General features: G+C 39.4%; 1 protein-coding gene across 2 annotated transcripts in view; it reads right to left on the bottom strand.

The window, feature by feature from the left end:
• frem1a (Fras1 related extracellular matrix 1a) overlaps window positions 1-16,246 on the bottom strand; it is a 33,233-nt gene that overhangs the window by 16,394 nt on the left and 593 nt on the right. For both annotated transcript variants that reach the window (XM_067579690.1, XM_067579691.1), the window contains exons 2-10: window positions 10,242-10,693; window positions 7,615-7,709; window positions 7,203-7,513; window positions 6,473-6,669; window positions 5,963-6,286; window positions 5,761-5,869; window positions 4,925-5,056; window positions 3,713-4,057; window positions 460-602 (exon numbers count right to left, since the gene is read on the bottom strand). In XM_067579690.1, coding sequence (XP_067435791.1) covers window positions 460-602; window positions 3,713-4,057; window positions 4,925-5,056; window positions 5,761-5,869; window positions 5,963-6,286; window positions 6,473-6,669; window positions 7,203-7,513; window positions 7,615-7,709; window positions 10,242-10,484 — 1,899 coding nt within the window. In that variant the 5' untranslated portion in view covers window positions 10,485-10,693. The remainder of the gene's footprint in view (window positions 1-459; window positions 603-3,712; window positions 4,058-4,924; window positions 5,057-5,760; window positions 5,870-5,962; window positions 6,287-6,472; window positions 6,670-7,202; window positions 7,514-7,614; window positions 7,710-10,241; window positions 10,694-16,246) is intronic.

Raw genomic sequence — 16,246 nt, 5'->3', positions numbered from 1 at the left:
CAGCAGGTCAAAATTTTCAATTATCCAGTGAAAAAGTCAACATCTACTGGATGGATTGGCACAGAATTTGGTTCAGACATTCATGGCTCCCAGATAATGAATCCTTATGACTTTGGTGATCATCTGACTTTTCCTCTAGCCCCACCATGAGGCTGACATTTGTGGTTTTAAGTGTAATGTCTTGACATGTACAGACATTAATGTTCCCCACGGGATGAAGTGCAATAACTTTGATGATCCCTTAACTTTTCATCTAGTGTCATCATCAGGTACTTTATGACCAAATACCTGCAAAGCTAATGACATTCTATTAGCCTCAGCTGTACTCTGTATTTAGTGCTAATTAGCAAATATTAGCATTTCAAGGTGCTAAACTAAGCTGTTGTACATGGTAAACATTATATCCCTCATTTTGTCCTGTATTAACTTACTAAATAACACTGTGTTACTGTTACCCACCTGAGGCTCTGACAGGTTGGGGGGGTCATGGAAATCAGACAGCACCACCTCAAAGGAGTCATCAAACACCTCATTTCCTAGGTGTCGATAGTAAACCATGGACTGGGACAGGTCCTTCTGCAGAAAGTGGCTGACAGGGTAACCTAGATTAAAAACCAACAGGGACAGGGACATGAAATATGTTCACAGTTAAAAACTTGCAATGCAATGAGACAATAAAGTACATGAAGTACAGTCATATGGATGTGTTGCTGATATAGGCCTTTCCGTATAAATCAGGTCTGTTGGTGTTCCTTGAGGATTTAGCATGGATTTTCTGATCTTCCAAAAATATGGCTGTTTAAAAATCAGCAAAGTCTTTTAGTGTTTGAAAGAGGCAACTTTAATTAATTGAATACAGCAATTTACAGCTCTACTAATCTATATTTTTATATTAACAGTGAATAAAATAACTAAATTTTAGTTATTTAGTTTTTTAGTTATTTAGGATTATTATCAACTCTGCAGTTCCCCTTAGCTCAGTGGAGCTTTTTATCCTCTTTCAGCTCATTATGTTGGTTTTACGAACCACAGCTTTACTGTTTTGGTTCAAACTCACCATTCTAATCAACCTGGTTTCCAGTAGCAGGAAGCCGTTTTCAGTGGAAAAGCTGATAGACCCATTGTACACTATCGACCTAGCTAGTTAGTTAGCAACAAACTGGTGAAAGTTTGAAAGTGGAGCATCTAAAACATTAAGGACTCTTTTTGTATATGTGGTACGTGGAGACCAAATCAAAGCTAAAATGAGACTGAATATTGGACTTACAATGATCAGGTGGCCATAAAGACAACTATAAATGAATGCTAATGAATGCTAATGTTGCTAACTGTTTACAATTGTTCACTATATCATCTTTGTCAGGTAATATGTCAATATCACCTGATAAATGTCTTCTGTTTGTTCTGCTGCCCAAAGTGACCAAAAATATTTTATTGCAGCTTTAACTTTCACAATAAAGAGCAAATATAAAGGATAAATATACAGTGCTGCTTGAAAGTTTGTGAACCCTTTAGAATTTGCTCTATTTCTGCATAGATATGACCTAAAACATGATCAGATTTCCATGCAAGTCCTAAAACTAGCTAAAAAGACATCAATTAAACAAATGAGACAAAAACCTTACACTTGTTAATTTATTTATTGAGAAAAATGATCCAATGTTACATATTTGTGTGTGGCAAAAGTATGTGAACCCCTGGGATTATCAATTCATTTGAAGGGGAAATTAGAGTCAGTTGTTTCAATCAATTGGATAACAATCAAGTGTGAGTCTTGGAGGCCCTGCTTCATTTAAACAAGAGAAATCTGGGTCTTTACTATCGAAGTCTGAGCTTCACAACACAGGTTTGTGGACATATGTCATGGCTCAAACAAAGGAGATTTCTGAGGACCTTAGAAGAAGAGTTGTTGATGCTCACCAAGCTAGAAAGGGTTACGAAACCATTTCTAAAGAGTTTGGACTCCACCAGTCAACTGTCAGACAGATTGTGTACAAATGGAAGACATCAAACACTATTGTTACCCTCCCGAGGAGTGGTTGAACATTGAGGATCACACCAAGAGCAGGCGTGTAATAGTCCAAGAGGACAAAAGGGACCCCAGGGTAACGTCTAGGAAACTAAAGGCCTCTCTTGCAGTGGCTACAGTCAATGTTCATGAGTCCACCATCAGGAGAACATTGAACATCAATGGTGTTCATGGCAGAGTTGCAAGGAGAAAGCCACTTCTCTCCCAAAAGAACATTGCTGCTGTCTGTGGTTTGCTCAAGACCATGTGGATAAGCCAGAGGGTGATTGGAAAAATATTCTGTGGATGGATGAGACCAAAATCGAACTTTTTGTCTTGAATAAGAAGCGTTATGTTTGGTGATGAGCAAACACTGCATTCCAGCATAAGAACCCATAACCCATCTGTGAAACATGGTGGTGGTAGTATCATGGTTTGGGCCTGCTTTGCTGCCTCTGGACCAGAACAGCTTGCAATCATTGAAGGAGCGATGAGTTATGAGTTGTACCGGCAAATTCTATAGGAAAATGTCAAGGTATCGGTCTGTGAACTGAAACTCAACAGAAAGTGGATCATGTAGGGTCATGTCAGGTCAGTTACACAAAGAGCCTAAAAACACAAGTCGATATACCAAAGAATGGTTAGAACAGAAGAAAGTTAATGTTTTGGAATGGCCAAGTCAAAGTCCTGACCTTAATCCTATAGAAATGCTGTGGAAGGACCTGAAGCAGGCAGTTCATGCAAAGAAGCCCACCAACATCCCTGATTTGAGACTGTTCTGTAAGGAGGAATGGGCTAAAATTCCTCCAAGGTGATGTGCAGGGCTGATAAACGTTAACAGAAATGTTTGGTTGAAGTTATTGCTGCAATAGGGGGTCACACCAGTTACTGAAAGCAAGGGTTCTCATACTTTTGCCTCACACAAATATGTAAGATTTGATAATTTTCCTCAATAAATAAATGGATAAGTTTTATTTTGTCTTGTTTGTTTATTTTGGTTCCCTTTATCTAGTTTTAGGACTTGTGTAGATATCTGATCACGTTTTAGGTCATATTTATGCAGAAATAGGGGAAATTCTAAAAGGTTCACAAACTTTCAAGCAGCACTGTATAATACAATAAAATAAAATCACTACAATAAAAAATAACCTGTCCACATACAGTTTGGGTTACTATGAGCAAAAAAACAATTCAGCTAAACTGTCTTGACTGGTAGTGAGCCTTTTTAGAAGTGCTTTTAATGCTGATTTAACTTCCTGTGCTACTGTGTGCCTTTATTGTTTTAAGTTGTGTAAAATATAATTTTATAGTAACATTTAATACATTTAATACAATATTTTGCCACCACCAAAATGTGCTTGCATTATTATGAAAATTATAAATTGCATACACTTTATTCAAACAATCTATTTCAATTAAAATAATTTATTCAATAATTGCCATACAGGTACTTTATATGTAAATGTAAAAGGCAGCTAAGTTATGAAGCTATGAAGTTGGTCAATCTTTTTGTTTTAGAGAGCCTCATTGGAGACTTTGCTAGGGTTTCTTTTCTATTAAGGATATGTATTATTTTAAGTGCAGTATTTCCTATGCTTGAAAAACTGCTTTTAAAAACATGCTTCAGTGTTGTATAGGCCATTTATGAGTTCATCGTATGCAGGATAGTAAACTAAATGAAGTATAGTATATGTTTCTCCTGACCTGTGAGTCCTGCTCCTGGCATCTTCATCACCTCTCCTGCCTGCGGAGGGCGGGTGATGTTAAAGAGGATGTAGTCATCACTGGAGTCCATGTCTGAAGCCTGGAGGGTGGAGCCTCTCAGCAGAGCTGTCTGTCCCTCGGACACCTCCAGCAGCATGTTGGTGATGAGGAAAGGAGGGCTATCGTCCTTTGGGAGGATCTTGATGGGGAACTTGTGACGGGTCTGATGGGGGCCGTCAGTGATGCGAAAGATGATGAAGTCTGTGGTCGAGTCACTGTCATCATGATGGTAGTGAACCACGCTGGCTTTGATGTCACTAACAGTGAACATAAAGCCCTTTCCACCTGGAGTTTGCATCACACAACATCAAATAAACATCAGCTGGTACATACAGTATATCATGTTTTACACCATTACTAACAAATTACTATGATACTTTTATGGGTTTACTGAAATAAATAAGACCATGGTGGAGATGATTGATAACCCCTACCTCACATCAGTGGTACAGCAGTGGTCTCAAAATTAAGACTGCATTTCCCATAAACCCAGTTTCATATAGTTAAGAATTTCACACTATGCTGGACTTGCTTAGAACAGTGGTTCCCAACCTGGGGGTACTAACCCTCAAAGAGGTCACTAGATAAGTGTCATGGGCAGACAGTGTGTTGTTAGCAGTGGTATTGATGAGCAATGACCACACCAGCATCTAACTGGGCCAAAGTGGCATTTGCAGATACAATTACATGCTGTTTGTGTGTGTGAAACTGTCTGCTCTGCCTACAATAGAATGACATTCTATTGTTTCTGTTATGCAAAGATTTGAGGTCTCCATCTATGTAGACAGATAACTAACAGTATTCCGTTGTTGTCTTAAATGCATGTGTGACTGGACCTTCAGTGTGAACAATGGCTTTAATTTTGCTGACTTCCAAAATATAGCATTAATTGGCAGGTTTCTCATTAACAATTGAATCAAAACATTAAGCCTTAGTCACTGTTGTTTTACAGTTGGATTTTAGAACCGCACTAGGTGCCCTATAACACACCAGCACATAATGGAATAACATATCTGCAATATAGACAGATAGATGTTACCATGGCATTAAAGAGTTATAGTAAATCTTAAAATGATTTCTAAAGCTGTATCCAGATAGAAGTGGATAGATGTGATTTTGTCTGTGCCCACTGGCAGCTGTTGTGTCCAGTACCTCTGACAGTCAGCCGTCCATGCTGCAGGCCATCCACAGTGATGATACGAACAGCATTCAGGTTGTCATTGTCCACAATCTGGAGCTGCTCCCACGTTATTGGACGAGACTGACCTTCTAACAGGCTGAGACCTATAAGACAAATTATTCATAGAAAAACTACACTTAGCTAGGTAGACTGAACATAGCAAGCCTCTTTCTGAAGGATATGAAAAAGACCAGAGTCAGAAGCTCTAAAGCTGGAGAGTCAGGCTTTCTTGCTAACTGCTGCTACAGAGGCACTTTGAAATTCACACTCTTGTGCATGGATGATTCTGTCAAAATGAGCCTACTTGGTGTAACCCGGATTTTGGATTTAAGCCTATAAAATGGCTAAAATGGCCTTTTTGGGTGCAGAGGAACTAATACATAGCCTGTCACATTAGCTCTGTTTTGGTATCAGTCACCTCCTGAGAAAAAAATCATGCTAGATGTTAAAACGTTAAAAATGTTAAAAGTCCTTTACCAGGTTTTTGGAACAAAGCAGTGTACAGGGGGCTTATCAAAGCTTTTTTGCTGAAAACAGCTGACTGCTGCTGGAAACAAGATTGCTGAGACTGAATCCTACAGTTAATATGTCATAAAACAAAAACGAGCTAAAGGAGGTTTTAAAGCTGCAGAGTTAGGTGATATTTCTTAGTGGCTTTGTTATTTCAAGCAACCCTTTTCACATTACATGTAATCATTTGATCAAATGTTAAAATAAAAATATCAATTAGTTTCTTAGTTTTATACTACATTTACAACAAAATTATTTTAAAACAATGTGCATTTGCAGTGTGATAATGCTGACATACCCATGTTCCAGGACACTCTGGGTGCATTGGTGTCTGCATTCCTTACAGACATGTGAACAGTTATTGATGGGCTCTTCTCAAAGAAAAAGTCATGAACCTCAAGTTCCACCTGCATGAAAAGATTATAATGATTTTCAGGGTCCACTGATTGGACCAAAATGAGTGTCTTATACTAGATAATGTTCAAGAAAGTGAACACTACCTCGTAATTCCTGCGTTGGGTATGTGAGGAGTTTGGCGGTTGATACCCAATGAGCATGTCATTGAGATCTAGCCATGTGAAGGAGGAGATTGGGCGAGTGTGATCAGTTAGATGAGTAATGAAGCCCTCCGCAGGAGGTTTGGTGATGTTAAAAACCAAATGTTGTTTGGGAGTTTCCTCGTCTTCAGCATCTAGTGTAGCAGTGGAGAGTGGAGTGAGGATGAACTGGTCAACCTCCAGGATAAACATTGACATGAAGGATGGTTTGGGAGGCTGGTTGGGCATTGCACCGATGATCTGCACCGGAATCCAGGCCTGTTCAGACTACACAGCAGTATAGAAAAACAGTGTTGTTAGCAAGTTGACCATCAGCCATTTCTGAAGGATATTATTGATCTTGAAACATATACTAACACCACAGAGCTGGCACAGGCTGTGAGAAATGAAGAAATACAAAATTGTTACCATGATCAATAGTGTAAAAGTACCTTGGTTAAATGACCTGTGTACCTGATATATGCTGCCACTCCTGGTGTCCTTGAGGTCCAGTCGGATTGCAATGTAGTCTATGTCTGGAGATGGAGGGTCTATGTGTTGATATTTCAGCCCCATCACCAGGAAGTCATCACAGGGAATTTTGGTGAATTTCACGAGCTTCAGACCCTTCAGGCAGTCCTCAGATTTACACATCGCCCTGGCTTTATTGTCTAAATAATGACACAACCAGACAGATGTTACATTTTACCTCACTTTTTGGATTTTCGTTTTACCTGTTGATTCCATGCTTTCCTTACAGGGAGATGACAGACTGTTATGGCTGATGGTGCTGAAACAATCTCTCTTGCCGTCAGTAAGAGCATGCCACAGGCATCAATTCTCAGTTCACTACTATTAACATCATACATAAACCATATTATTCTTCCTATTCAGCTATTACTCATAGAATTTTGAAAAGTGATGACTTGGCACCCCCAATGGTGGTATGCAAAAAAGACACTGTCAAAAAGTTCTACCCCTATGAATCTAACCTGAGAATTAAGGGGTGAAAGCAACACATAGACTCCAACAATTTTCACCGTATGTCAATCAGAATTGACTGAAAAATATAGTAGTCACTTAAAAATTCTACACATAGAAGCTTTAATGCTTGATTTTGTCCGTCTTTACCGGTGACCACTGAAAAAAATGTGTAGTAGGATTTGCCATCCTCAGCTGTCAGCCATGCAATTTCATAGGTTACCGAGTTGCTGACGTAAGTGGATGAAGCTCTCCGGCTCATCCCCTCTCTTGGTGGCTTTCTCTGGCTCTCCGGTGACCAGTTGGCCGTGAGCCGGCAGGTGGGTGTCATGGTTACTCAAATGGATGGTACACTCCAGGCTAGACCTCTTCTCATAGTGGAAGGACACCACATTGCCATCCACAGCATCGGAGAAGCCGTAGAATTCAGGAACCTCCAGGGATTTGGGCCCCAGCTTTATGATACTGCATTCAGGTTCCATAATGTCCACATGGAGAGAAAACACCTCCATATATGTCTCAGTCTCAGTAAACCTGGACAAAAAACATAAGATCATTCGGCCACACGAGCAGGAACAGGAAAGAAAGAAAATAAATGTATTTCCCATTTTCCTATTCATATCCAGGTGTTGTACCTGTATAGTCGAAGCTCGACTGTGTCCTCCTTTAACAATGGACAGCCGTTATGGACATACTTTACTTCATCAGCCAGATAGTGGCAGTCAAATACCTGAAAAAAGAAAGAAAGAAAATTCTTATCAACTATAATTAGTGAGTTAGGACTGCAATTTGTATGAACACTTGTACATTGCTTACACCAGTTTCCTTGATTAAAAAATTAGACTATGTCACATTTACTGAAGAGCAGCCACTGTGGCATCCAGTGACAATTTCAGGATAATGGTGACTGCTTGTGTAACAGTGGCACAAGTAAAGTAAAGTCATAAAATCAGTTATGTGATTGAGCAATATCTATCAAAGGTTTGCTAACAGTAGCTAAAATTAGTCAGGATAAGCTACTGGTCATACCAGACCAATTACAGCTGTAGCAGCAAAACCCCTGAGTGTATTGACTTGAGGAAAAGTGTGTTTATTGCTTATAAATGTAGTCACATTTATAAGCTATTTATTTATTTATTTATAGCATTTATTAACTTATTCGTTAAGTTATTACTTCTTTCTTACATAGTTTAAAACAAAACCAAAGGGAAACAGATTATGCACATCAGACATAAACCACACTTTAAAATAAATAAATAAATAAATCATGCATTAAAAATAACTCATAAACACCATGTTGGCAAACTTGTAGCAAAGTGAATGTTTCAGTTTTAATTCTTAACGTCTGAATGCAACTCTAAACACAATAATTTGGGGCAGTCAACAGTTGACTGTATCTGTCATCACCGAGTCATTAGAGAGGAGACGAGTGGTCTACCTGGCAAACAAAGGAAGAAGTACAGAGAGGTCCCTCTGCATTCTCCTTGGCAAAATACCTCTTTACTGAACATGAAAACAAGGCTGCTCAAGACAAGGAAATGTGTAGGTGTGTTTAGGATGAAGGGCAGACAGTAAAGGCTTTTCACACTCGGCCTATGCTGTAGAGACCTAAGCCCAGTCTAATACAGTACCATGTGGTTTTTTAATTTATTAACCTCAGCTTACAGTAAAGCCCAGGTTAATGATTTATACTTGAAAATCAGAACTCAGGATTAACTTTTTCAACATTTTATGTTCACTGTATTTCGTATGTTTTTCCACTCCTGGCAACAAAAGCCTGATTAACATTTTTAGATTATTTTATCTTACCTCAAAGCACTTGGTTATAAAATGTATTTTGTAGAAGACAATGTTGTCCATTCACTACTAACTTACACCTTTGAAATCATAGACTCACTGCCAATTGAATTTAATCTGACATATTTTAAATGCTGTCAATAATCAACTGAAATTTCAATCTTTCCCTAACCTTAAGTTAGCCTACCCCAAGTAGCCTAAACCTTACAACATGTAGGACAAAATATGGTACAAATAATAGAATGAAATTCAGGCATGTATCACAATAAGGCCATATGGTTACATTTAAATAATTTATTTAAAATGTAACAACAATAACTTATTTCCCCAGTCAATTGGGAACAAACTGTTAAACACAAAAACAAAAAGAAGAGACACTAGATAGCAGAAAGTACTTTACAATAGCAGCTTGAATTTCCTTTTGCAGGTTTTAGGTGAGGATGCCAAAGTGTTGCACTTTGTGGATGGTCCCTACACACTTGTCTCACAGCTGGCTGTACATAGAGACCAATGATATTTGTCCAGCTCAGAGGACAGCTCGTCTTGGTGAAAATTATAGTTAGTTGTCTACCTCACTAGGGTAGGAAAGAGGCGTCATTTGTGTTTTAACAAAGTTTCGCTTATGAGTTATTGATCCCGTAAATTCCAACTATACTGAACTGTAGTTTTTCAATTAACGACGCGTTTGTTGTTTACACAACTCACGGGGAAGACAAAATGTCATACTGGAGACTTCAGGGAAGCTGGAGGATTTTCCAGTTTTGTTTCTCCATCATCTCTGACTCTGGCAGTGGCCACGGTGTCTTGAAAAGTAATGCAGTTACTGGCTACCGTTAAGCTACGCTGTGTCATCTTTGAAATGTTGTGTGCCGGACATGCACAAGTAGGTGGGAGTGGAGAGAAAAAAAAATAGGGAGAATCGCTGATCCTGCCTTTGATTTCAAAGGTCAAAATCTTTTTCGAATCAATTTTCGATTTAGAATTTAAATTGTAACACCCCTAGTACATACACGTATTTAGTAGGAGACAGGGTTCTCCATTCACCCCAACATTTTTCTGTTTTTCTAGCTATTGTTTTTTCATTACACCTTTTAAATTATATACTCACTGTTTCAGTGTTATCTATTTTTGACAGATTTTATATGCTTTTATAAAACAACAATTACATACATCATGCACTCTGGCATTACAACTGTAAGGATTGAGGCCTAGAGGGAAATTGGCATTCAAGAGGGAACTAGCAGGGTGCTAGAATGGTAAAAAATGAATTGTAAGACATACTCTTTACACTGAGCACATCAATACTGCAATACTAAAGATATATTACATGGTTTCCTACATGTTAGCTGTCAACCAGTGTTATGGAAGCGTAATGCATTCCTTCAAACTATACTACTTGGTTTACAGATGGTAAACTGCCTGGAACACACAGGGGTTTTTCATTTGAGGAGGATTTTTCCATTACCTGAGGCATAAGTTTTCCCACTCGTTGAGTTATGGGCTCATTTAACACCACCTCCACCTTGCATGCATCCTTCTGACGGGGAATATGAAACTGAAGGTCACCATCCTGGAGGTAAGCTGCCTGACCCCGTTTCACCTTTAAACCCTTATTGACTTTCACAAGGGAACCATGCGATGAGCAGGTCACTGCCAACAGAAGCACCGGAAGCAACATCCAGGCCAGCGTTTGAGCCAGTGAACCCATCACTGTCAATCACAAGCCGACGTCCTGTAGGGTCTTTAAAGACTTCTAAGGATTTTTGGATTGCTTTCAGACACAAGCTTCAATGGGAGAGTTTATGAAACTGGAGATTGCCTTTCCTCTTGAGAACAAGCTACATTTTCCTGTGATGATATGATGACTCTGCTGCATGTGGCTGTGAGCTTTAACCAGTTCACATGATCGGTCCAGAGCTGTGAAAGAAATGAGAAGGGTTTCAGACTGGCATTTCATATATAATAAAATGTCTATTTTCTATTAATGATGTGTTTAACATATAGGGTGGCCCTGAAGTGCAAAACACATTTCACAATACAAATGAGAAAATCCAAAACACCATAACAGTATTATCAGTGACAAACAGTTACCAATTCATGAGCCAACTTCATCACCTTTAAGAGTGTGAGACAGGAAAATGTGAAAATCACAACCAAACATCAGCAGTCTACCAATAGTTATTCACATGTCTATATTGGTTTAAATCAAATTAGTGATCATTTCACAAACAAACCAAAGACATTGCCATTTCACGTACATCGATTGGTCATGGTTCAAACCTTTTGCCATAGTGTACTGCACATGATGTTTGCACTTAGCAACACATCCAGGACATAGAAGTGTTAAAATGAGGGACATGCTTCACAATGACAAGCTTGTTTTCCCCACCACATCCTTCAGTGGTGCTGGATATCCTATAGGGACAACACTGCTAGAAGCTACTCTGCAAAAATATAGGACAACTGGAGTATATTGTATTTACTGCTTATGTTAATCTGTAAGAAACTATGTCAGTTCAATATTCCTTATAACGTACTAATGGTTTAGGATTAAACCATCAGTGATACCACAAGCAATATTTTCAACTGCTTTGCCAGCAGTGTCCCATCCACCGCTGGTATGTTTTACACAACCACAGTGCACTAGTTAGGCTAATAACATGAAAGCTGTCTGTATGTAATTTGGCAAATTCTTGTAAAATTGGCTGCTGGCTGAGACAAACCAGCCCCTCCTCTCTACCAGCAGTACCTGCAGCAGTGAATCACATCAGCAGCAGAGGGAGGAGGACAGAGGACAGGAGGAAAGACTACCTGTACAGAGAGCAGCTGTGCACACGCCCCTTGAATCGGGTTGTGGTGACAGATGGGTTGAAACTGTATGTAGTGTGTGGATTGTGTGTGTACATTGTGTTTCATAGATCTGGCAACTGATCTGGTAACATTAGACAAACATACAAAACTTATGGATCCGTGTGTATGTACGATTATTCATAATAAAGGTTGAGGGCCATGCAAATTACGGGAGTTTCCCAAGAGAAACAACATAACAGGAGCACAGCAAGAGGGGGTGAAAATATGGAAGAAACCCGGTAAATATGGGGATGGTGTGGTGGCAGGTCTGGTTCATAACTTTATATCTAATTAAGTTTCATATCTGTGAAGAAGCAGCCAAAACCACAAGAAACAATATGATTAGTCAAGACTACAAGATCTACAAGCATAAGCATGAATGAGCACCAATATAAGCACACCTTCATAAACAGTAATAGCCTGATGCTGTTGGTTTATGACAACAACCGCAAGTAAAGTTGTTGTTCATTCTTTTTGCAATTATAAGTCAGAGAACAGTTATTATAAGAGTTTTCAACCAGCTTCAGGCAGATCTCTATTTGTAGACTCTGTGACTTGTTCTATGCTCAGCTTGTCTGGAAATAGGTTCATTACAACCAAATGTTGGCCTTTCCCTGAGGCGAAACACTCTCACTCTGGTAATGACATGATGTTTTTCAGTGACCTTTGACATGTATAAAGTGTCAACCCCAACATGGACCTCTCTGCTATAGGAGACTTTTATTTTCTGTTACCCTAATTAGTATAAGCAGAGGATGATAAATATCCTATAAAACCATATTTAGCACATTCTTTAATAGAACATAAGGGTGTTTTAAATCACTGTATATGCTTCAGTCTTCCCTTGTTTTGCAATCATAGCCTGTTTCCATTCTATTTTCTGTTTCATTGTTGGCTCCTAGTACCTAACCCCTCCTTTCTCTGCAGGGATCAATAAAGCTTCATTTTATCTCAGTGGTGGAGATGTTTTGTGTTTGAAAAGAGGCTTCAGATGTCATCCTACCACATTCCTTCCGCACTTGTCGAGGACCCCGGACCTCACACAGAAAGCACCTTGAACAGAGAAACACCTTATAATCAGCCTCTGCATTGGGGAACATGTTATAGCTTGTCCCCATGAACAATGTGTGTGTTTAGCAAGCTGTTAAGATGATGTTCAAGGAGCTCAGTGTGCAAAAACAGGATTTCAGATGGTTATAACCTCCCTGCCAACACCCTCTCAGAAACCATCCTAAGTGCTGGCGACATATTCTGTTATGTTGGGGCTGTTGGAAATCACAGACTTTAATGTTTAACTTCAATAGTAGGATTAAATATTTAACTGAAAAAAGCTGTAATGTCTGTGGCAGTCATGCTGAAAACAAGACTGTTAACATAGTTCCTGGAAAGTTGACATTTAGGATGCACAGTAGAGGTAATTACTTGTACTTCAAATGACCTTTTGTGACCTCGTCATGTGGCTGTTTTCCAAATTGTAATTTATGTTGTGTAGTTAAGATTGGCAAGAATAAAACTCTAGTGTGCAGCATAACCTTGTGATCAGCCATTAAGCTATCCTTAGGATTTAAAATATCTTTACAAAAAGGATACAACATGTTTGGAAGGCCACAATGAATGTGTTTTGGTGATAAACACTGAATGTACTTCCAAATGCATTCCAGACATGTTGTATATGTGACTTTGTTAAGAAGGAACTTTCATAGCACCTTTTCAGTACAGGTATTTATTATTTGCCTTTTGACGTTGTCAGAGGACACTTTGTACAAACTACTTCATTTTAAGCATCAGCTTTTAAACTGACTTGTGGTATTTTGACTCAATGGAAATGAGCATTTAAAAAAAAAACATCACTGACCTCTGTGGTGAGGATCATTGCAGTAAGCATTAAAATAGTTTTAAAAGTAGATGATTGATGATTAATTTACACTTGTTTTAAAACATAGGGAAGAGAAGGATTACTAGCAGATTCCACCACTGTCACTGCATTAACTTACAGGTGTTACTAGCAGTCGTATTTGCAACAATAGCACACACACGATACTTCCTTTGCAGCTTTGTGAGTAATGAGATGCAGAATGAGAGCAAACCAAAGTCCAACTGCATGCCAGAGCTGAGAGTAGATCACATTTTAGCAGATAACAGCCAGTCCAGCATTGTGTCAAGACTGCATGTTGCTGATATTCACTCTCTGTGAAAGACCTCGGTAATGTGTCCTGTTAAAGATTTGGACGGCCTTCTAACTGATGTGAGTCCCAGTGGGGAGGCAGCAGATGGGAGGTGGGAGTGGTGGGAAAGGTCCTAATGTTAAGCTGCCCGGAGCACTCTGAGGGTCCTTTCCCTGTTTGCAGTTGATCCTTTTCCTGTTTTGGCAAAGCTTCATGTTACAGTTGCCATACAATATCATCTCAACAAGATGCAAGCAGGGAAGGCGTCCTGTTTCCTGACATGCCTGGTTCTGTGGATTTAGATCCTGATCATATGAGCAAATACCACCACTCTCACCTTGAATTAACCTCATGTGTCAGGAGTGAACCTTTGCTGTTTTCTCTACTGACATGTCATTTAAGAAGAGGCTCAGCACCTGCTGAATGTCAAAGCCAGCAGGTCTAATGACAGGCTAGATGTGCATTCCTATAGTAAGCTCATGGGTCGGCAGTACAACATGCACTGCCTAATCCAAACAAAACCGCAGTGTTGGATGGTATATAGTACCACTCTCTCCAGTTGATTCATACCCTCTTAAAGGGGCACTCCACCTATTTTACACAGGATGTTTGCCTGTTGTGAGGAGTACTTCTCAGCCCATGAAAACAGCTATTTGGCTCTGGAGGGAGCCCACCAAAGTCCTACTAAACCAGCATTTAAAACTGTGACATTTTGGAGAGAAACCAATACATTTGAATGGAGCAAAGGAAATATGTACGAATCTTTTATGCTGAGTTTAACTTTGATAAACTTGCTGTAACAGTTCTCGCCGTAAACCATCCCAACAGTGCTGACCTTTGAGGTAAAACAGAGCCAGAAAGTCTAAAACAGCTGTGTTGCACCATCCTCTTTTATATAACCCTGCTCTGCTGGAGTAAAAACCATACCACAAAAGACACATGGTTTGCACACCGTAATGAGACAGGAGTCGCACAACTATATCTCTTTAAAATAAATTAAACTGTGGAAACTTGTCTGGTTAGCAACCAAGCTACCTGGCCAGGGACCTTTGGTGCATCTCCTTTTCCTTCATTTCATCTCTCTACTATCTGTTAATAAAGGCTTGAAAATACCCAAAGAAATAGTATGTGACAACCTAGCGCTAGTATGTTTTCTAGCTGGCTAGCATGTTCATATTAGCTCACCAGTACTAGTAGTATGTCAACTAGCTGTATGAGTAGTCACTATGTCACCAAGCTTCTAGTAGGCTACCACATATTTTGCGAGGACAGGGAAATGAGTATTGTGCCACTTTCCGGTGTGACCAGGCCTTAAAGCCAACTGTAACTTTTGATGAACAGTGGCAATTACAGAAAAATGGAAAATGCTCAACAGTAGCAGAAGAGTGCAGTCAGTAAACTGACTCAGTAATGTCAGCTACACAGCAATATCCATCTAAAGTTTGCTAACATTAGCCCACATAAGCTACTTGTCATACCAGACAAAACAAGGCTGGAGCTGAAAAACCTTGAGTGTGCTGAGCTGAGCAATGGTGCGTTTTATTGATTATGAATACAGCTTTTTATTTGTAAGAGAATTAACACGCAACACACTTTTTTTTCCAGAAAAGTGTGTGTTACAAACTGGGGACATAGAGTCTGAAAGAGGGGGTTATTTTCCAGGTGATAGCAAAAGATGCTATCGAGTTGACCCATACCAAGCCTTTTAAGTTGGGATTCATTCCATGATTCATTTCCAGAATCCATGGATAAAAGAGAATTCCTCCAAATATTTCTCCACTAATCTTCTGTTTCTTGAAATAAAAACTGTTCTGTGTATGTTATTAATTCTACAGAACAGAATGTGCTCAGTACTGTTTAGGTACAATACATGTCTGAGATATTACTGTAAGCATTAAACATTTTACATATACCAGCTGGTAAAAAGATAGCATGTGCTTTCTGTCTCTTTACAGCTTTACCCCCTCCTCTCCTTGGAAAGGTAACACCGCACAAGCATAAAATAATATTCAAAGGTCATACATGTCATTTAGCATCTCATAACTCTACACTCACAATAAGAAACCCTTCCATAACAGGAGAATTTTATCAATATTATCTTGCCTTTCCCAAACCACAACCTAGTGATGAACACAAAACACACGGCGGCAGGGTAATGTGATGTGTCATGTAACAAGTGGCTTCGCTCCACAGCTGGGAATGTCTGTTACATCCATTCACAGCAACGCTTCTTCTTCTAATCTTAATAATGACAGGGCCCCTAGCAGCCAGCAATTTTCAAAGAAAGACGAGCCATCGGGGAAGAAGAAGGCATTCTGCTGAAAACATGAGCGGCTAACATTTGGCTGCCATCCAGCATAGTCCAGAATGTGCAACAGAAAGCCTTAAAAAACTCCCAAGCTGCAAGAAAGAGGAGGTAAGTGTGTGATGAAAAATGTGCCGGTGCATGTTACAG

Source organism: Thunnus thynnus, chromosome 22 (genome assembly GCF_963924715.1).
Source record: "Thunnus thynnus chromosome 22, fThuThy2.1, whole genome shotgun sequence".
Classification (NCBI taxonomy): Eukaryota; Metazoa; Chordata; class Actinopteri; order Scombriformes; family Scombridae; genus Thunnus; species Thunnus thynnus.
Note: the sequence above shows the minus strand (reverse complement) of the source record. Positions and strands in the feature narration are given on the sequence as shown.